Source organism: Malaclemys terrapin, chromosome 11 (assembly GCF_027887155.1).
Source record: "Malaclemys terrapin pileata isolate rMalTer1 chromosome 11, rMalTer1.hap1, whole genome shotgun sequence".
In the NCBI taxonomy this organism is placed as follows: Eukaryota; Metazoa; Chordata; order Testudines; family Emydidae; genus Malaclemys; species Malaclemys terrapin.
The window spans coordinates 4,592,387-4,614,942 of record NC_071515.1 but is presented as its reverse complement, the minus strand read 5'-3'; the positions used below and the strand labels follow the sequence as shown (position 1 = coordinate 4,614,942).

The 22,556-nt window shown below is 48.7% G+C and overlaps 1 protein-coding gene across 3 annotated transcripts in view; it reads right to left on the bottom strand.

Annotated features, from left to right (window-relative positions):
- RAB17 (RAB17, member RAS oncogene family) overlaps nt 1-22,556 on the bottom strand; it is a 93,462-nt gene that overhangs the window by 2,029 nt on the left and 68,877 nt on the right. For all 3 annotated transcript variants that reach the window (XM_054043460.1, XM_054043459.1, XM_054043458.1), the window contains exons 3-6: nt 12,533-12,695; nt 8,886-9,037; nt 7,522-7,647; nt 2,554-2,647 (exon numbers count right to left, since the gene is read on the bottom strand). In XM_054043460.1, the coding sequence (XP_053899435.1) occupies nt 2,554-2,647; nt 7,522-7,647; nt 8,886-9,037; nt 12,533-12,695 (535 nt within the window). The remainder of the gene's footprint in view (nt 1-2,553; nt 2,648-7,521; nt 7,648-8,885; nt 9,038-12,532; nt 12,696-22,556) is intronic.

The following is a 22,556-nucleotide window of genomic DNA, read 5'->3' as shown; positions in this document are numbered from 1 at the left end:
GCTCGCCAGAAGAGTCTACAAATGTCTGGCTCTGGTTAGCCTCCCATGAAACCAGCGTCCTTGGTGGCTTGGCAGTAGTCAGCATTCATGTGAAGGGAGGACTGACAGCTTGGGATTCTCTCTAGGCATAACTGGTTCTTGAGAGGGGGCTGGATGTCTCTGTCCTCTGAAGAAAGAAGAAACCTCAAAGACTCTCTGGGCCAGTCCAATCGAGCGAGGCTGACTCAGTCTAGCTGAGCCTCTGGGTCTGTTTCCTAGCCCAGTGGTTCTCAACCAGGGGTGTGCAGGGGTCTTCCGGGGGTACATCAACTCATCTAGATATTTGCCTAGGTGTACAACAGGCTACATTAAAAAGCAGTAGCAAAGTCAGTACAAACTAAAATTTCCTACAGACAATGACTTGTTTATACTACTCCATAAACTATACACTGAAATGTAAGTACAATATTTATATTCTAATTGAGTATGGTAAAAATGAGAAAGTCAGCCATTTTTCAGTAATAGTGTAGCTGCGACACGTCTGTATGTTTGTCTGATTTTGTAAGCAAGTAGTTTTTAAGTGAGGTAAAACTTGGGGTATGCAAGACAAATCAAGCTCCTGAAAGGGGTACAGTACTCTGGAAAGGTTGAAAGCCACTGTCCTAGCTGGTTCGAGGGCTTTATTCTACACCCTAAGGAAGAAGGATCCAGGGATCCTGTTTTCCAGCCTGGGAGAGGCCTCTGATCTCTGGCCTGAGGGATGAAAGAAACATGGCTTGTTTTGTTTGGGGATCATAACTGGGGCCAAGGGGAATGGGTCTCGGAGAGAAGAGATCCTCTTGCAGTGACAGTGAGGAACCTGGGGAGTGGGGAGAAATTCCCACTTTCCCATTGCTAGGGCCAGTGACTGGTGTTCCAAAGGGCGGGGGAACCTCCTCCCCGTTCAGCGCTCAGCAGGTTCCACCCTCACCCCGGCGGCAAAGGCAGAACCTCTCCAGAAGTTTGCTTGTCTCAGAAGTTGCGGGGGGGGGAGTGGGAGGCAGCCTGTCTGTGTTTGGAATGGGGAAGCCACTGCTCTGGATCTGTCTCGCTCACTCTTGGCAGCTGTCAGGCTTGACAGGCCAGAGTGTACCCAGTCACCACTTGTCTATGCCTAGAGGCAATGCACTGCTGCATTCGCAGTGAAGACTTCCCGGTTCCTGGACCTCTTCAGGTCAAGTAACTCAATCCTAATTGCCCCCGAGCAACTGGGAGGAGAGAAGCAGTGCCGTGCTATAGCTCACAAGGCAAAGAGCTGGCACAGACCTCAGCATCTCTCTAGTGCTGTTACCTGCACAGCGGCTTCTCTAGGGTTACCATTCGTCCGGATTTACCCGGACATGTCCTCCTTTTTGTGCTAAAAATAGCGTCCGGGGGGAATTTGTAAAGCACTCACAATGTCCGGGATTTCCCCCCTCCCCCGGAGCGGCTGGGAGGGCTGCAGGGAAGTCCCGGGCTGGACTCCGGAGCAGCTGGAGAGGAGCTCCGCCCTGCATTCTGAGCAAGTGTCTCAGCACAAAGTGCAGCCCTCCCCTTTTGCAACTGGGAGCGGTTACTGCCATGCAGCGTAGCAAAACGGGAGCGAGAGCACTTTGTGCTGATACAAGGGCAGCTCTCTCCTGCAACCCGGTCCGGGCCAGGGACCGGGTTTTGTTGTGCAGGGCCAGGGACCGGGTTTTGTTGTGCTGGGGAGCTCAGCCACGTGTCCGGCTCGCACAGAGCCCAACACCCTGTTCTGAGCAGCAGGGTAAGGGGGGTAGGACAAGGGGCAGGGAGGTTCTGGAGGGGGCAGTCAAGAAACGGGGGGGGGCTTTTTGGGGGGAGTGGAGAAAGTTTTGGGCAGTCAGGGTACAGGTAGGGGGTAGGGTCCTGGTGGGCAGTTGGGGGGGGGTCTTAGGAGGGGGCAGTTAGGGGACAAGGAACAGGGGGGTAGGGGGCTGGGAGTTCTGGGGGGGAGCTGTCAGGGGGCAGGAGTGGGGAGAGGGATCGGAGCAGTCAGGGGACAGGGAGCAGAAGGGTTTAGATGGGTTGGGAGTTCTGGGGGGGGCTGTCAGGGGGCAGGAGTGCGGAGAGGGATCGGAGCAGTCAGGGGACAGGGAGCAGAGGGGTTTAGATGGGTTGGGAGTTCTGGGGGGGGCTGTCAGGGGGCAGGAGTGCGGAGAGGGATCGGAGCAGTCAGGGGACAGGGAGCAGAGGGGTTTAGATGGGTTGGGAGTTCTGGGGGGGGGCTGTCAGGGGGTGGGGAGTGGTTGGATGGGGCGTGGGAGTCCCAGGGGTCTGTCTGGGGGTGGGGGTGTGGATAAAGGTTGGGGCAGTCAGGGGACAAGAGGCAGGGAGGCTTAGATAGTCCTGGGGGGCAGTTAGGGGCAGGGGTCCCAGGAGGGGGTAGTCAGGGGACAAGGAACGGGGGGAGGGTTGGGAGGTCAGGGGGGGCGGGAAGTGGGAGGGGCAGGGGCGGGGCTAGGGCGGGGCTTCTCCCGTCCTCTTTTTTGCTCGCTGAAATATGGTAACCCTAGCTTCTCACTTGGAACTTACCTATGGCCATAAACACCTCGGTCACTTGGTGGTTGGATTTTGCCGATGTTTCCATGTAGATTAAGCTTTTGCTCTTTGCAAACTCCTCCGCCTCCTAGTTGGGGGGGCAGGGGAGGGGAACACGACAAAAACAGGGTTATTTCAAAGTAGACTTCGGTGTGTTCTGCACTGTAATCACATCCAGCTTGGTAAATGTCCCTCTGTAACCATCCTGGAAGGTGGTGGAAATGAGGGCTCCATTTACAAGGTATTGGATCTTGTCCTTAGGCCTGACAGGGAGACACGGCTCTGGAACAAATCTCTAAGCTGGGTGCTGCAAACTGCCTTAGGGCCTCGTACCCCCGTCGTTAGCTCCAGCACTTGCGCTGTCAGACTAATGATGTACCAGGGAGCCTTAAGGCTTAGAACTCATCTGCATGGTGCGTTAGTCTGCACTGCAGGGGGGTGGCTTGTGCGTGCTGCAGTGACACACACTAGGGAACTCTCCGTGCATGCCAGCAGGTCCTTATGGGCCAGTTGGTGCACAACACACAAGTGCACCCTAGACCTTGCACCCCGCTCGTGCAAACAAGCTCTTAATTTACACTGACTTTTGTTCCCCACCTTTCTGAAGGGGGGGTGTCCGGTGACAGAGCCACCGGTGCATTCCAGCAGATTCTGCTGCAAAGCCTGACGCTTTCCATTTCCCCCGCTCACGCTCCTTCTGTTCCATTCACGCGGCTGCAGCCGAACTGTTTAGGCCACGCTTGTTTTCTCTATTGCACAGCTCAAGGCATTGCGGCAGCTCTCTGACTGGACTGCGTTAAAACTCACTGGCTCCCCGGGTTTTGATGCACTAGCCTTGCAGATGGCTTGGTTTGTACTGGACATACTCAGAGTGAGATCTTGGCCAACGTGGGGGGGAGGGGTGAGGAGAAAGGAGTCAACACATTAATACTACAGGGTCAAAGCAGGAGCGTAACTGCAACCATACATGTACTAACAGGCTATCCTGGGCTAAGATTTAAAGCCCACAAGCCAGGAAGTTGGCAGATAAGGCTACTGCTCTCAGCCTTCCTGCCCCCTTCTCGCCCTACTCCCGTCTCTGCTAGAGCTGCTCAGGGATTCTTTGTCAACGGATTGCTATTGGAAAATGCTGGTGTGGCAAAACAGAAATGTGTTTTGTGGAAACGTGTGTGTTTGGCTTAAACTTTCCTCAAGAAGGTTCTTCAAGTCCAGGCTGGCGGTTCTGGTGAGAACTCACCCCTCCCGCCCACCCCAAACCCCAGCCCAGACTAGCCAACAGCCCTGTGTGTAGAGCAGGGGTCGGCAACGTTTGGCACGCGGCTCGCCAGGGTAAGCACCATGGCGGGCTGGGCCAGTTTATTTACCTGCTGATGCGGCAGGTTCGGCCGATCGCGGCCCCCACTGGCCGCGGTTCGCCGTCCCAAGCCAATGGGGGTGGCGGGAAGCAGCGGCCAGCACATTCCTCGCCCGCGCCGCTTCTCGCCGCCTCCATTGGCCCGGGACGGCGAACCGCGGCGAGTGGGGGCCGCGATCGGCCGAACCTGCCACGTCAGCAGGTAAATAAACTGGCCTGGCCCACCAGGGTGCTTACCCTGGTGAGCCGCGTGCCAAACGTTGCCAACCCCTGGTGTAGAGCAATCACTTGGGGCGTGGGAGGCCCAGGTTTGAATCCCTGCTCTGCCTGGTGCCTCTATTTCTCACACAATGGAAGTCTTGTTTTCCAGCCAGCCCTAATCCTCACCATCTTGATCAGAACCCTGGAGGAGAGGCATCACAACAGCCTTCGATTGCATGATCAACTGACACTAGGCAAGGGCACGTGCTATTGAGCAAGTGTCCAGCTGACACACAGCCTGCGGTTATAGCTATGTTTCACACTTGGTATGTCTTCACAGCAGCTAACTCAGGTGACTGGCACCCAAGTTGGCCTAGCCTGGCTGTGAGCAGCCACATGGCAACTCCTTCCCCAAATTATTGTGTCCCCACTGGTGCTGCGTGCTCCCGTGTGTGTTGCTCTGGCTTCTGGAGGCATAGGGGGGAGGAATAGCTCAGTGGTTTGCGTATTGGCCTGCTATGCCCAGGTTTGTGAGTTCAATCCTTGAGGGGGCCATTTAGGGATCTGGGGCAAAAATCTGTCTGGGGATTGGTCCTGCTTTGAGCAGGGGGTTGGACTAGATGACCTCCTGAGGTCCCTTCCAACCCTGATATTCTATAGCCCGTGGTTCTGTCTGCTGCAGTACACTGAATCACTCTGATTCTTTCCCAGGGGATTGTGGGAGAACTCCACTCTCCTTCTGGGTGCGCTGGAGGCCTATCAGCACTGGAATGGTTTATTCTGCACCCTCACTGCAAAGTGGGTGGGTTTTTTGTGGATGGGTGGGGGGTTAACTGCACTGAAGACCTACCCATGTTTGACACAAAGGCCCACTAGTGGTTCGTTGCTCTGTGTCAGCGACTCTTGTCAGGCTTGACGTACTCATCGGTGCGGTGAGTGATACTTAATTAAAAGGTGATGTGTAATATGTCATTTGAAATCTAACATCACAGTCACTGTGAAATGTTTGTAACAACTCTGTAGCTGAAGTCACAGATATTCCCAGGGCTGGCCTTACCATGAGGCAAACTGAGGTGGCCACCTCAGGTGCCAGACTGGGGCGGGGCGCCACTAGGACCTAGAGTGTAGGAAAGCGTGTCTGCTGCTGGTGCATATGTATTGTCTCTGCTCTAGATGCACAGAGATGGTGGAGTGCTGGGCTGGAGGAAGGAGACATAACAGAGACATAACAGAGAGACATAACAGGCAGGCAGGAGAAAAGGTGAGAGGAAATAACAGAAAGGAGCAGGAGCTGCAGGGAGGGAGAGAGAGGAGGAGGAGCCTCTTATGTACCTCTCTAGCACCCCCAGGAGCCTGGACTGATGAACCCCAGCTTCTCAGGGAGTTTCCTGTTGCTTCCCTGAACCCACTTGAGGAGAACAGGCAGTCAACTGAAGTAGTTAGTCCCTTAAGACACTGATATCTTCCCTCACTCAGGCCCTGCTACCAGCTTGCTTATTTGTCCCCTTCAACTGAGTGTTGAGAGCCACTATAGCTGGCACAGAACATCAGTCATGAGTGAAAGAAGAAAATGCCCCTCTGGGGCAGCATTCAGAAAAAGAAAGAAAGCAAAGGAAGCTTTTCTATCTAAGCAGGAAGGAGCTCTCCTGAGATACATAGACACAGATGTTCACGGTGAGCCTTCCGGCCCCAGTGAGGATGGGAGTGGTGAGGAGATGCCTGATCTTCCGGTTAGTCAGAGTGCAGGTGACCTGGCAGCTACTGCAGCATCCATATCTCCATCTCAAAGGGATGTAACCAGGCACATTCCTGAAGAAAAGTGTAGATCAGAGAAGAGTGTGGTGGAGGCACAAGAAACAGCTGCTGCTGAGTTTAGTTCCTTAAGTCTAGATGATCCAGGACTGTGGACCCACTTGAGCAGTAGCCTGAGGGACTTCCTTGTACTGCATGGGCCACAGCAAGTGAAAAACTTCATGTTCCCCAAAGACAATGAAAATAGAAATTTCCATCCAACACATTTCTGGCGTGAAGTCCCCAATGGTGACAAAGTGAAGAGGCCATGGCTTATGTACTCAAAAACCCAGAATTCTCCATACTGTTTTTGTTGCAAATTTTTCCAGTCTAATGTTCTAGACACATTGGGTTCTACAGGAACAAAGGACTGGAAAAATCTGGCTAGAAATCTGGCATGCCATGAGAAGGCAGCAAATCACCAGAGAGCATTCCATAGGTGGAAAGAGCTTGAGATGAGACTAATGTTAAAGACCACCATAGATGATCAGCATCAAGAGAAGATTGCATCAGAGTCTCTTTACTGGCAAAATGTTCTGAAAAGGCTCATTGCCATTGTGAGAAGGCTTGCTACCCAAAACCAAGCACTGAGTGGCACTTCAGATCAGCTGTATGTGCCAAACAATGGAACTTCCTTAAAATTGTGGAGCTGATGGCTGAGTTTGATGCTGTACTCCAGGAGCATCTAAGAAGAGTCACCACCCAAGAAACGTACACACACCACTACCTTGGAAAAACAATTCAAAATGAGATCATACCGTTACTGGCAACAAAAGTCAAACAGAAGATTGTGGCAGATCTGAAGTCAGCAAGATATTACTGTTATTCTGGACTGCCCACCAAACATCAGGTATACAGAACAAATGACTTTAATGGTGCGTTTTGAAACAACAGCAGAACCTAGTGAAAATGTCCCTGCAATGGTGACTGTCAGAGAGCATTTTCTAGAATTTATTGACCATTGATGATACTACAGGAGCTGGTATGATAAATGTGCTTCTTAAAAAGCTGGAAGATACGGGAATTGCGATAGCTGACATGAGAGGTCAGGGCTACGATAATGGTGCCAACATAAGAGGAAAGAACAGAAGAGTGCAGACACGGATCCGAGAGTTAAACCCTCGAGCTTTTTTTGTCCCGTGCAGTTCTCAGTCATTGAACTTGGTGGTCAGTGATGCAGCATCAGCTTCTAGTGCGGCTTCTGAATTTTTTAATGTAATTCAAATCATCTATGTATTTTTCTCTGCATCAACTCATCAATGGCAAATTTTGAAGCAACATCTGGGAACATCCTCTCTGACACTGAAACCACCCTATGCACACTCTGAACCCTCTGAACAAACCCACCATAGCTCAGGAAAGTCTCTAAGATCCAAGAAAGTTAGCAGCTGAAACAGAGGGCAAAATGGGATTTATGACCTCTAACATCCCTGACACCCAGTAGGGTCTTGCTATATTGCTCACTGCTAGGAGAATCGCGTTCACCTAAACATTTACTTATGAACTGTTCAGTGTGAAAGCCTGAAGTGCTGTACTTGGTGCACACACGCTGCCATGGTGTTTTGAAAAAGATAATCTGCCAAGTGCTGAGATCTTACTGCAGTGATGCCACTTACCTCAAAGGTGACTTCCCGCTCAGCAGCAAGATCTGTCTTATTGCCGACTAAAACAATCACGAGCTCATCGGGAAGAAATTCCTTCTCTAATTCCCTCAACCATAGCTTTGCTCTCGCAAAAGTTCCCTGGAAAGGTGAGAGACACACACAGACAATAAACTGACAGATACCCAGGAGCTGTCACGTGGCCCAAAGGAGATTGGCAAGTGAGGGCTAAAAATTGTAGAAACAAATGGGTTATGTGCTTGTCACAGGTAGTGATGCTAGGAGGAACCAGCTCTAAATGTACTTCCTTCCCCAAAGCCAAGGAGGATGACTTCTCCTCCATCACTCATGACCCAATCACCATGGAACTCCAGTCGATCATAGACCCAGCTTACAGGTGATGGGATGAGGTGATTGGGCTCTTTCGTGATGGAGCAAGGATTCTTAAAAGCTTGGTCTACCTCTTCCGTAAAGTTCTGTTACTGTGAGATGTTACTCTTCAGCAGCCTATGGTCTCCTCCTTCTGTAACTACCATGGCAGTAATACAGGCATATGGCCCTCGGTGTTGCGGTTCCTGTGTGTTGCGTGTTACCAGTGAAAGGGAAAAGACATGCATAACATAGGGGGAGATCATGCAACATGTCCCCCTGGAACAGTCCATCAGAAACAGACATTAGTGTAAGCCAACTAACAGATGCGTTTAATCTTACACTCACTCCCAGCTCCCTAGACTTTAAGGATGATATAGTGAAATGCCAACAGACCCCAGTTGTTGGCAGGTGGGATTGAACCTGGGGCCTCTGGAGCTTAGTGCATGAGCCTTTACCGCATGAGCTAAAAGCCAACTGGGTCTTAGCTAAGGGTGTAGAGCAGACTCATTTTATCTCTCGATGTGGTCTTGGTGCCACTAGATGGGACAGAACGCCACTCCCAGAAGGTGTGTGGGTTACATGAGGGTAGGGGAACAAAGAGCACTTAGTGATGCTCCCCCATTACCTACTTGGCTGTTGGGGTGGATTGGGCTGGGAGGTAGGGGTAGATAGAGAAATCTTGGGTTTTAGGGGGAAAGCATGAGCATTTATTGTCCACTGTAAGTGAAATGTCTGTACCAGTTCCTTGCATGTCTTCAACCATCTTTACCAGAAGATGAAGGATACGCCTGCCCATGACGTGTAGCCCTTACGTGATATGTGTGCTGGAAAAAGTAGTCTTGGTTGAAATGTTTGGAGATGTATTGGGAAGCTACCCTACACTAGAACGATTGCAGCATACCAGCCGCGTGGCTCCATTGTCAAGATTCAGTCTGGATATTTTAGAAAGTTAAAGGCAAACCCTTCTGGAGGAGAGAGGCGGAAGAACAAGCCATCGCTGAGCTTACCTTTCTGGCAATGTCATATACAAGAAGGGCAGCGTTAGCCTCCCTGTAATAAAGATGGCAAACGCTATGGTACTTCTCTTGTCCTGCAGTGTCCCAAATCTCAAGCTTAATCGTGGCAGTCTCTAAACATACCAGCTGGGTGAAGAAAGAACCTGGAAGCAACAGAGATGGGACAGCTCATTGAGAAAGCCATAGCATGCACCTTAATTAGATGTTAACCTTTATCTCGGTAACCTGTGTGAAAGATGGGTGTCAAGATTCAGTTGGAAAGGGTTGGGGGGGATGAGAGAGAGAATTAAAACACCCCCTTCCCCACCAAAAGCAATGTAACAAACATGCTGGTGAACTGGTATTACCCAATAACAGCTCTGTACTACACCAATGCACTGCAGCATGGTATAGTTGGGAGATGTGGGGGGGGGGGGGGAGAAAAATGAGAACAATGGTTTTTGCTCAATCCATCAATATTAGTGGCATTAGCAAACTTTGGTTTTGCAGCTGTCTAGCTGGAGGAAATGTGATGGCAGGGTAGGAATTAGAGTCTGGAGTTCCAATTCAGCTGTACGGTGCCTGGCCTCTGTTGAGTACTGCTGGAACAGAAATATTGCAATCTCCCCGACACTGATTTGTATGACCTTGGGCAAGTCACTTAAGGCTCAAGTGGGCCCTTAAGCACAGCCCTGATTATACATAAGCAGCGCTATCGCCGGAGTAGCCTCAGATGCTTCTGAGCTACAACTGCTTTTTCTTGCTCTTAGCCCATGCCGGCAAACTTGCCCCACTCCCAAACTGGCAGGGCTATGCTGGCCAGTGGGCGGGGATGGCACCAAGGCCATCCGTGCTCGCCCTCTACCTGCTCTAGGGAAGTGACAGGTGCACACCTGGCCCAGAGGAGTAAAGGTGGGGGGAGAAGCCTTTGCTCTCCCATGCTTCCCCAGGCAAATGTGTGGGCCAAGTCCCAGTCTAGCCCTTAACCTTTCTGTCTCAGCTTGCCCAGATGGAAAATGGGTCTAATTAAAATCCACCTCCCTGGAGTGCTGTGAAAGCCAGCAAATGTCTGCAAAATGTTTGAAGATCCTTGGGCTGAAAATGCTATAGCAGGTCAAATGTGTGGATGTGCAGAGTAGGTAGGCATCTGTTAAGGGCCAGATTGTCTAACAAATACATGGGCTTGAGGTAGAGGGGGCAGTACAGAGCCAAAGCTCTCCGGAGAGCCCTGGGAGGGACAGAAGCCTTCTCTGAGTGCCAAGCAATGTAGGCAAATGATACCCCACTCCTTGGTATAGGCACTGTGACTGCCTGGTTTGTGTGGAAGTGTGGGAGACCCCTTGGGCTCTCCATCCCCACTCGCCTGGCAAAGGTCAGGATCCTTCTTTAAAACAGGAAGAAACGTGTCTTTCTGCCTATTTCTGACATAAAGACCCAGAGACAGATCCTTGTAAACTGGCCTTACCTCCATTGACGTCAACATAGAACAGATGGGGATCAATCCCATGAACATCAACGGCCTCTCTACCTCATACCAGGGTCTGTGAGCTTGCAAAACTTCCTAAAGAGACTTAACTGACCTTGTGTTGACATCTCCAATAAAAACTAAAGCCGCGTTTTCCATCAGTGTTGCCTACTGAGATGAATCTTTTTGCATCTGATGATGGGAGCGTGTAGCAGAACTGGGTGAATAACGGTGGTTTGGTTTTGTTGGTGGCAATTTTGAAAAGTCAAAAAAAAAATTTGTTGCAAGTCCAACACCACATGAAATGTTTCAAAGATTTTGACTCTATGTCGAGAGAAATTTTATTCTGGGTCAAATGAAACATTTATTTCAACTTTGACCATTCTAAATAATTTTTTTAAAATAAGACTAAAGGAATTTTTGAAAGTCATTTCACGCCAAAAAAATGAAACATTGTGATACTTTTTTTTCAGGTTGTGTTTGTTTTGTTTTTAAACAAACAATTTAGTGAAACTACCATGAAGTCACAAGGCAGGTGAGATAAGATCTTATCTTGGACCAACCTCTGTTGGGGGAAGGGACACACTTCCATGCTACACAGAGCTCTTCTTCAGGTCTGAGGAAGGAACCAGAGTGTTACAGCTATGAACTCTGTAAAGCTCAAAAGCTTGTCTCCTCTAGGGTGACCAGACAGCAAGTGGAAGGTAACAGGCACCCAAATATGGGGACTGTCCCTATAAAATCAGGACATCTGGTCACCCTAGTCCTCTCCACCAACAGAAATTGGTCCAATAAAACACCTATCTTGTCTCCTCAATATTTTGGGACCAACATGGCTCCATTAACACTGTTACCATGAACTCCTAAAATGTGGTGGTGTCACTGGATCTGCAGGTTTTTCAGAAAAAATCTTCAGTTGAAATTGCACCTAGTTCTAGTGTGAGTAGGCTTCTGTTTAAACACCAGGAAAATTATGTCAAAGGCAGGTATGCTGATAACATTGGAGAGGCTAGGTGGGGTGCTTCGACTAGACTGATTGGAGCGATATAATGAGCAGAGCTGCTGGGAGTCTGGGAAGATAGCCTTTTCAATGTCATCTGTTGGAGGCCTTGTTGTCATACGTCCTCTGTCACAAACCGGGCAGAACAGAGCGTTACGTCTGTTTTTCTGACACCCAGGAATTATACAAGGGGTGGTTCCAACCAAACCCCCTTAGATCCGACTCTGAAGCGCAGTTCCCAGGATTCCAGGGTGCGCCTGTGTCCATTTCTGCAGCGAGAGTAAGAACTTGGTGCCATTGCGCAGTGAGCGCTGTGAATGGGACTGGCACAAATCCATAGATAACACAGTGCGATTGGTAGTATTTTTGTGGGGGCAGTTGGGAGATCCGGGGCTGGGAGGAAAGCGCAGAGAGAACGCAGAGGGGAAAATCTATAACATTTAATAGTACATGGTAAGCTCTCTTTTCTCTTGGGTTACTCAGAACTGCAGGTCTAGACCAAAACTCTCTGCTGACATGACCTATTTAAATGCAATGAACCACTAGATGTCACTCTAACTCCACAATGAATACAGCTGTGTGTAAATTTGTTAGTCTCTAAGGTGCCACAAGTACTCCTGTTCTTTTAGCTGTGTTGCTGTTTCCCTGTTCATGATTTCTTGGTCCCTGTCTCCAATCTACCCCAGTGGAGAAATGTGGCCTAATCCTCCCTGACATTGAACTCAAAAGGCCCTTTGCCACTGGTGTCAGTGGAGCAGTAGATGCTCAGGCCTGACTTTTTTCAGAAGAGCTTCTGAGGTGGGTGCCTTAAGATCCATCTATAAAGAGCAGCATCAGAAGAGGCCCAGCTTTTAAAATGGGCACATTAGCCTGCACAGCTTGCGCAACCTTCACCAGACTTTTCCATGTCTCACAGTTGTCAAGCTGAGAAACCAAACTAACCACGCACTCACTGGCTGTAGCGTTGGGGGTCTGTTAGGTCACGTTCCATTAGCCGCCAGGGAGCTCCAACTGGAGCCCCTAAGCCCCTGCCTCCTGAGTGACGTCCTGCTGCTTCTCTTCTGGGCCTGACAGCAAACTTCTTGCAGGCGTAGCTCCACTGACTTCAGCAGAGATACTCCTGCTATAAGGGAGATGCAGATCAGGCCCTTTATGTTGCACCAAAGGATTAGTTCATTGCTGCCACTCACTTACATCCCATAGTGGGCACGGATTCCCTGAAGTCATTTTTCACATAGCGGAAGGCTATGCTTGACTTTCCCACGGCCGTGCTCCCCAGCAGAACCACCTTGTAGATGTAGGATTGCTCCGTGGAAGGCCCCGCCCCCACATGCTGCGTTCTTCTCGGGGCCGTATTCTGCAAAGAAGAGAAAACCCTGTTCAAAAGGCACTGGCAAGGAGCTCCAGGGCCCTCCGATGATTAGCTGCGTACATGCTAAAGAGTTAGGCCCCGGGCCTCGATTTCCCACTCAGCATAGCGGGAGACGTGGCTCCAGTTTAATCCTTCCTGCACCCCTGTTCCAATCGGTCAAGCTCAACATACTTAAAAGAATCGTAATGGGAGTCTAACCCTATGGGTACATGTACAGTAAGGGGGGGCTGTACCGGCATAGCTCCGTCACTGTATAGGCCAGTATAACGCAGTGGTATAGACACAGCCAACACCAACAGAAAGGGGGTTTTCCTTTAGTGTAGGACACCGCTTCCCCGAATGACAGGCGCTTCAGCGATGGAAGCATTCTTCTGTCAACATAGCCGCATCCACCGTGCGGGTTAAGTTGGCAAGGCAATGTCAGGCAGGAGTGTGGCCAACCACAAGGCAACGTGCTGACCTAAGTTAGGTGTAGACCAAGTCTAATCCATAGAATCATCAACCGCCTGAGCTGCTGTGGCCACAGTCACAATGTCAGGTGGCCCCTGGTAGCAGCACTGTGAACGCCATAGTCCCTATCCCAAATACTATTCATAGCGCTCCAACCTGTTTCCCCCCAATACCTGACCTCCAGAGACAGCTCTTCCGTCAATACACTGGCTTGGGCTCTTCACACAAACTTGATACAGGTGGTCCCAAAACTTCCATCGCTAGGCTCACAAGTGGCAGTCCAGATGCACAGCCATGAATCAGTCGGACTTTTTCCTCACCAAAAAACCTCACTGGCCCTATACTTGTGGTTCTCAGGAGTCTCAAAGGCCAGGTGAAGCTGGCTATGGTGGGAGGCTGGGGGGGGAAAAACCATCAGTGGCTGAACTTTTAACCCTAGCAAATAGCTTGTCTTGAAGTCGGTTTCTAGTGCTTGGTGTTATGAAGATGGGCCACATTTTCAAGGCTATATTCAGCCTTAGCGATAGTTTAAAAAAATAAGGGGACCTATGTCCATGGTTTCACAGGCCCCCAACTCCAGCTGTAGTAATGACAGAGGCAGATCCATGAACCCCTAAAGACAAGCAACCCATGAAAACAAACGCCTATCAGAGACAGTGATTTTTTTTTTAAATGGCTCCTTTTTGTAAACTCTGATTGTCAAATCCCTGTATCTTCGCTCCTTCATATATATCTGCCTTTGTAGAGTGATTTGAGATCCTTGGATAAAAGACTCTTTATCACAGCTGAGTAATTGTTACAGGGAGGAGCTCACTTTGAAGATGGCTGATCCTAGACACAGAGCTAGGTTCCACCTGTAGCTGACAACCTGCCCACACAAACATCAGAATTGTGTGCCCCGATCTTTTGCCCATTTACACCTCCTCCCATGGGTAACTGTGGGGCTCAGCGACAAAGCCCCGGGTTGTATAAGCCATTATCAAGTTTTAGATGCATTTAGAAGCAGCCTGCGCGGCTCCCAAAATGAAAGATTTCATCTTCCTAGACAGAGAGTGATTAAAGCAGATCAAAAGAAAAGGCGTTCACCAAATAGACTCATAGACTCTAAGGTCAGAAGGGACCATTATGATCATCTAGTCTGACCTCCCGCATGATGCGGGACACAAAAGCTGACCCACCCACTCCTGGAAGAATTCTCTCCCTTGACTCAGCTGTTGAAGTCCCCAAATCATGATTTAAAGACTTCAAATCGCTGAGAATCCTCCAGCAAGCGACCCCTGCCCCATGCTGCGGAGGAAGGCGAAAAACCTCCAGGGCCTCTGCCAATCTACCCTGGAGGAAAATTCCTTCCTGACCCCAAATATGGCGATCAGCTGAACCCCGAGCATGCAGGCAAGATTCTCTAGCCAGACCCTCTGGAAAAAGTTCTCTGTAGTAACTTTTAATATCCCATCATTGACCATTGTTACTAATTACCAGCGATGACACATTGACTAAAATCTATTGACTAAAATCACTTTATCCCATCAAACCATCCCCTCCATAAACTTATCAAGCTTTATCTTAAAGCCAGAGAGGTCTTTCGCCCCCACTGTTTCCCTCGGAAGGCTCTTCCAAAACTTCACCCCTCTGATGGTTAGAAGTGCTGGGCTGACAGACATCTGTCAGGTGGTGAGGCAGTTTTCCTTGTGTCATCCTGTGGAGATGGAGAATGGATGCAGAGAAGGGAAATGAGGAAAAGTGAATCTGAAAGCGATCTCAAGCCAGCCAAACTCTGCACCAGGAAGTAAAAAGAAGCAAAACTTCACAGCGACATCTCCGTCCTGAGCAAATGTAAGAAACAAAACACCATCCCCAGAAGTCTCGCCAGCTAGAATCTTCTGACCACGTGCAACTCTCCAACATGACGCCCCACTTTGTAGGGGCATTTCCTGGGGTTCCCCCTTCTCTCTCCCTCAATCATTATTCAGACTACACCAGACGGGAGAGTCTTTGACATAAAAAGAGACTGGACACTGGAAAGCTGTTAGCGTCTTCCTCTGAGCGTTTCTGAAATGCCCGATGAATTCTCCTATAATGCAGGAAATTGCAAGACAACACTGAATAGAAACTTTATGCAAAAATGTTGTGAATTGCAGCTGTTGAATAGAACTTGCCAGTGGTGAGTTGTCTTAAGAAATCCATAAACATGCATCAAATCCAATGAATTTGCTCCCCTTTCAATCAGCCATGAATGTAAAACACAACCACCTCAGAGAGCAGCACTGCATTAACAACGTAAAATGCCACGTAGACCCAGACTCCATTATCCCCTCACCTATACCTGATACAGGACACCAGTGCATATCTCCACAGGAACATAACCACACAGTATGGGACCACTGGTCCGTCTAGAATAGCAGCCTGTCTCCAACAGTAGTCACTGCTAGTTGCTCCAAAGGGGGTGACCATGACCTAACTTTCCCATAGGGGAGGTTTCTTCCAAATCTAATCCAGTTTATGGACTAAATCATGAGTTTCTCGCCATCTAAATTATTTTAACCCGATCACATCTCTAAAGACACACCTCCTCGTGTCTCCTTGGCACGAGACTTTCCATAAAGCAGTTTCTGTTTTCATCCTTTTCCCTTAATTGGCTACACTCTTCTTTCTCCTTTACCCGTCTAGGGCCACTTCCTCGCTCTTTCCGTGTTTATCCCTCTGATTTATTTATTGCTCCCTTCCTCCATCTAAGCTGCCTCCTCTCCCGCATCCGTTTAGGTTTTTGTAAGGGTGCCCATCACCATGGTATCTGAGCACCTTGCACAAAGCCACGCTTAGCTCTTACACGGCACTCACTCCACAGACCTCAAATCCTTTACAAAGGCGTTATCATAACCCAGCTGGAGCAACGGAGGGGAAGTGACTGGTTCTGTGTCACGCAGCAGCTCAGAGCCAGCCAGCAATAGAACCTAGGTCTCCTGACTCCCAGGCCTGATCCACTGGACCACACAGTCTACTCCGTTAGCTTTCTCTTCCGTTCCCCCCTCTGTCCAAGGTCATCTTGAGCAACCCCGGTTGTTCACCTGGAGCCAGCCCAGATCTGCTAAACCTTAGGCCCTAGACTCAGGTTTAGGGGGATTTCTTAGGCCCTCAGGAATCATAGGACTCTTGATGGTGCAGCAGCTGTGGATACCAAAGCCATGATGAGGTTTTCTTTCCCATTTCCCTGAGAGACAGTAGGAGACTCCAGGCTGGGATACCGCTGTTCCACGTTCTGGCTAGGAACCCCAGAAACTTTCCATCTAGGTATAAGGAGCTCTTATTCCCCCTGTCTGGCAAGTCTTCACTTCCTCAGCCAGGACACAAGGAAAGGAAGCTGGGCTGCCCCAAGGCAGGAGGGAAAGGACAAGAAGGTCTCCTGCTTTTTGCAAAGCAAATGGTCCTGCTATCCCTGCTGTTCTCCCTAGTTCTAACCCTTGGCACCAAATACTTTGCGGGTAGTGATTGCTTTAGAAGGCTGAAAAGGCACACGTGTCCTTTCAAAGCACATCATCCCTCACTGAGAACTCTCTCCAGTTCCTTCTGGCTTGACACTTCCTATGCTTGGTATTGTCCTAAAGGTTTGTGTAAGATGCATGTGGGTCTCTTGTGTTTTCACCCTGCCCCTTTGGAAAGCTTGACCAAGAGCCACGCAGCCATGTTTTAATTAGATGAGTGAGGGTACATCTACACTACAGGGGGGAGTCGATTTAAGATACGCAAATTCAGCTACATGAATAGCGTAGCTGAATTCGACGTATCGCAGCCGACTTACCCCGTTGTGAGGACGGCGGCAAAATCGACTTCTGCGGCTTTCTGTTGGCGGCGCTTACTACCACCTCCGCTGGTGGAGTAAGAGCGCCGATTCGGGGATCGATTGTCGCGTCCCAACGGGACGCGATAAATCGATCCCCGAGAGGTCGATTTCTACCCGCCGATTCAGGCGGGTAGTATAGACCTAGCCTGAGACTACGAGGAGGGACATGGCTTTCAATTCTCTAAGTATTTTGGTAACTCCAGAAAAATGATGTATTTATTCCCCTAGCACCTCTAGCGTGCAAGGCTCTTCAGCTGGGTAAAAAGGCACCATCCCCTACAAGTCAAGGTTTCTGATTTTAGGTTTTAACCAACAAACACCAATGAAATTGGTGTTTATCCAACAAACACCACAAAAACACTCCGTTTCTGTTGACTTCACCTCTTTCCCAGTGTGGTTTGTTTATGTAGGCAAAATGGCCCTGTTTGTGGACTGTATCTAAGGGCTTATCTACACGGAGCAGTAATGCAGGCTCTGGGGGTATGATTTCTAAAGCGTGCCTTAATTGATCTGTGTAGACCCTGCTGGTGCACACTAAAAATTCCCTAGTGGGGTTTAACATAGTGCTGTTTGAAACAGTACTTCATTAAAGCACACTAGGGAACAAACGCACTAAATGGTAACCCAGGAGTTTAATAACAAGGATACAAAGGTTAACCTAACATGCACGTCATCTTTTATACACATGATAAAAATGAAAGTACAGTAGAACCTCATAGTTACCAATAACCTCCATTCCGGAGGCGTTTGTAAGTCTGAACAAAACGTTATGTTTGTTCTTTCAAAAGTTTACAACTGAACATTGATTTAATACAGCTTTGAAACTTTATTATGCAGAAGAAAAATGCTGCTTTCTCTTTATTTTTTTTTTGGTAGTTTATGTTTAACACAGTACTGTACTGTATTTGCTTTTTTCTTTTCTCTGCTGCTGCCTGATTGCATACTTCCGGTTGCAAAGGAGGTGTGTGGTTGACTGGTCAGTTCATAATTCTGGTGTTTTGTAACTCTGAGGTTCTATTGTAGGTCCTATTCGGACAAGAATTTTGGGAAGTACCTGAAAAAATCTTCCCATGACAGTATCAAAGAACGCCTTGGAAAAACCCTGCTTTGAGGACATGTACATGGACCTCAGATTTCTAAAATTAACCCTGAAAACCAGAAGCCCTGAAGATAGGGGGGGAGGGATAGCTCAGTGGTTTGAGCATTGGCCTGCTAAACCCAGGGTTGTGAGTTCAATCCTTGAGGGGGCCACTTGGGAATCTGGGGCAAAATCAGTACTTGGTCCTGCTAGTGAAGGCAGGGGGCTGGACTTGATGACCTTTCAAGGTCCCTTCCAGTTCTAGGAGATGGGATATCTCTATTATTATTTATTAAGATAAACCAAAATCAGGTACTGGGGGGAGTACAGCATGCAAGCCAAAATAACTGAGGAAATGCTTGAATATATTTTTGATGATTAACACTTAATTAGTGGTTTGTTTTGAAAGTACTGAGCGTTCCCTAGGGTGTGTTTAAAAATACATAAAATCCAATTGGGGAGGGAGGGGGAAATGTAATTGCATGTGAAATTATCTTCATGCAAAATCACTCCTGCCTGCATAGTCCAAGTGCACAATCATGCAAGAACACGCACAGCTTCTGTCATATAACCACATTCTTAAGTCTTCACAGGATCAGGGCCCGTGATTATAACTGCAGTTACAGGTTTGTTATACTTGTGTCGGCACTTGGGTTTTTGTCTAAATGCCTTGGAATCAAAGCCATTTCTCCCAGCCTACCTGATTAAGAACCCCAGCGTTCGATCCTCAGTTGGTGTAAACTGACATAACCCTAGTCATCTCAGTGGAGCTACAATTATTTTTGGCAGCTGGGGATCTTGCCCCAACATGTATAACTGACATCAAAACCACTCACACTCACACCTACCTCAAGCGGCAACACATCTAGCAGCATAGATGGTTTCACTATGCAGTAATGTGCCTTGCATAACTCTCTCACAACACCTATCAAAGGGGTAGCCGTGTTAGTCTGAGTCCCTCTGTTGCTCTCTCACAACAAACAGTCAACCTGTGGAACTTGTTGCCATTGAATGTTGTGAAGGCCAAAAGCATAATTGGTTTATGAATTAGATAAGTTCATGGAGGATAGGTCCATCAATGGGTATCCTCCAAAATGGTGAGGGATGCAGCCCCATGCTCTGGGTGTCCCTAACCCTCTGACTGCCAGAAGCTGTGGGACGGGATGACGAGGACGGATCACCCGAAATCGCCCTGTTCTGTTCATTCCATCTGATGCATCTGGCGGTGGCCACGGTCAGAGACAGGATACTGGGCTAGGTGGATGGCTATTCTTATGGGCCCATTTTTGACCCCAAAATCTCTTCTTCCAGTTAGGCAAAATGTGCCACTGCAGCTAAAGCACCAAGTCAAGAGTATCTGCCTCGGAAGCAGCTTAACTGAGTCTGATTTTTAATCTGGCTCCATTCTATTTTTCTCATTGTCCTATTTATTATAAAATAATAAATGCAAAACTTTTGTTAGTGAGATATTACACTAAACCGCAGAGGCAGGACTAACTTGTCAATAGAGCTGGAAGGAAAATCTTTCCGGAAGGAAAGTAGTTTTTCAAACAATACAGTACATCGGCGGGAAATGTTTATATTGTTTGAAATGTTTTGCCAAAACAGAGGAAAAGTGGATTTATTTTAAATGGAAAAACTTCTGACTTCCAGGCTTTTTCCTTCCTTTCTTTTCCCCTTTCCATTCCCTCTCCCTCTCTGTAGAAAAGAAAAAGGGAATGGAGGCAATGGGGAGAGAGGATTTTTTTTTTTCCTGATTCAATGAAAAATCATATTTCTGAGAAAATTCTGGGGGTTTTTCTCTTGAAAATTTTCACTGAAAATTTACCTTCCCTCCCATCCAACCCTGCTTATTAATATTACCCACTCAGGCTTGGATACCATATGGGGTGGGGAGGATGAAAGTGCCTCCCAGGAGGAGTTTATAGGGCTGTCCTTCTATAGAGACGCCCACCATCTCTTGGAGTGGTAGATGAGATCACTTAAGTTAGAGCCACTATTCGAGGTGGCCAGCAGGGGGTATGTAGCCAAGAGGTAAGGGGGGTGGGGGGACGGAAACACAGACAGTCATGAATTTACCCAGAGTCCGGTGGCCTGGTCTCTGTGTGGAACAAGCACCGAAGGGATGAGTCTGGTGCCCCATGCACTCTGCCTCTTCCACTCTTGGTCACCCAATTTGGGCAGAGCTGGGTCCTTTGCTAGTGCTAGCACCTTGCACTTCCTGAATTCCCTCACTGTTCCCATCCCCAGGAGGAGGATCCAATGTGGACATGGTCTCTGGGCCCTCACTTCCCCATTAGTGGTCAGCGTGGGGAAGGGGACAGACTGAACCTAGCGCGATTGTGGACGCAGGCTAGGCAGGTGGCTCCTTGCTTACTGTCACGGAAGAGTTTATTAAATCTATGGGTTGTGCTTGCACACAGCTTTGTCCAGCTGGAGCCAGGCTTGTATTATCATCCCTTGTTCTCGCCACCCTGCTATTCTGTTTCTTTCTGTGCTAAATGACTGGGGTTTAAGCTCGGGTGGAGCAGAATTAATAACACCTGGCTCTTACATAGAGCTCTCATCAGTAGATCTCCAAGCACTTTACAAAGGAGTATCATTATCCCCACTTTACAGATGGGGAAACTGAGGCACGGGGGGGACGTGATTTGCCCAGGGTCATGCTACAGCCCAGCGGAATAGAACCCAGCAGCCAAGCTGGCCCAGGTGTCCTGAGTCCCACCACTGGGTTCTGTCCACTAGGCCAATTAAGAGTTGACTAAAGATCAGGGAATAATGCACCCCCCAAAAATGTCTGGCCATTTTCTTATGGAAATTACAGTAGGGGTTAAGCTTACTAGCACCAGGTAACGTGCTGAATATTTTAAAGGCCCCCTTCTAAGAGAGAGATGGGGGATGTAAATACTACTGTTCACGTTCCAAGGCATGAGAGACGGCTCCTGCCTCCTGGTTTTCTGTATGTATTTCTCATCCTTTGTTTTACCTGAATTGCAGAAGTATTCCCCTCCCCCTCTCCCTCCCTCTCCCCCCTCCTTTCCCCCGCACTCTGACAGGAGCACTTCTGAAGAGCGGGAGAACCAAACACCAGCCCACCTGACAGCCGAGCAGGGAAACTCTGACAATACTCTGGTTCCAGTGTGACAAGGCATCTGAGAGGAAAACACTAAACAACAAAGCTACCCCTGCTACCTCTCATTACTTAAGCTACACTGAGGCCATGTCCACATTAGAAAACTTGCACCGGTCTGACTAAAATCAATCTGGTTACCTCACAGGAAACCCAAATTTCAATGCGTTTGAACTCATTTAAATATGGAGATATACTTACCTCATAGAACTGGAAGGGACCTTGAAAGGTCTTCGAGTCCAGCCCCCTACCTTCACTAGCAGGACCAAGTACTGATTTTTGCCCCAGATCCCTAAGTGGCCCCCTCAAGGATTGAACTCTCAACCCTGGGTTTAGCAGGCCAATGCTCAAGCCCCATGCAGAATGATTTTTCACTATACTAGCTGCACTAATGCAGCAAGTTTTCTAATACAGACAAACGCCTGAAAGGAAAGAGGGGTTAGATGCCAGGAGAAACTACAGAGCTGCCTCAGGCTTTACAGAAAGTCTCTGCAACTGGTTAGCTCACTAATTTAGGGAGAAGGGTAGGGAAAAGTGGCAGTGTTGGGGGAACTGTCCCTGAACCAGCAAGCCCCCCAAGCAGAAGAAAAGGGGCTGCCCGGTGATTGCTGAGATGAGACGCGTGGACAGATCCCATAAGGAAGCAAGCCGAGACCATGGCCGGACTGAAGCCAGGCTGAGCAGGCTCAGAGACTAGGGAGAAAAGGTGGTCCACTGATGACCCCATCGTCCACTGCACAATCCTTTGTGTTAACAATAGTGACTTGGATTTTTTTCTGACACTCGCCTGCAGCTTGGACTCAGCTAAACCCTTAGCCCTGAGGCTGCTGTCATTTGATTCCTGTTAGAGAAATCCGCCTGCCTGCACACTGAAGTTAAGAGGATTAATTCATAGGTTTGCAGGCTTAAGGCTAGAAGAGACTCTTAGATCCTATCACAGGCCATTAAACCTCACCCACTTACCACTGTACAGAACCCAGTAACTTGGGCTGGACCAACCCCACACTACTCTTTCTGGGTGCTTGTCTTAAATTCGATCACCATTGATCTGATCATTCAATTCCTGAAGGAACAGACTATTCAAGCCACCAAGCAGGGATGCGGCAGCTTGAACAGTCTGAACAAGTGTTTTACGGCTTTTGCGGAAAGCCTGTGAGAAATGGAGTGGTCGGCTACCCTGGAATGCAATGTGGTGAGTGGTGGTTTCAACCACTTCACAGTAGTGATGGGAGGGGGTTGCGGGGAGGGGAAGGTTTTTACTGCTGAGGTGGTAATGATAAAAGAGAATTTGATTTTTATCTACTCGGAGAGTTGGCTCTTTTGTCTTTAAAGAACACCAGTCAAAATGGG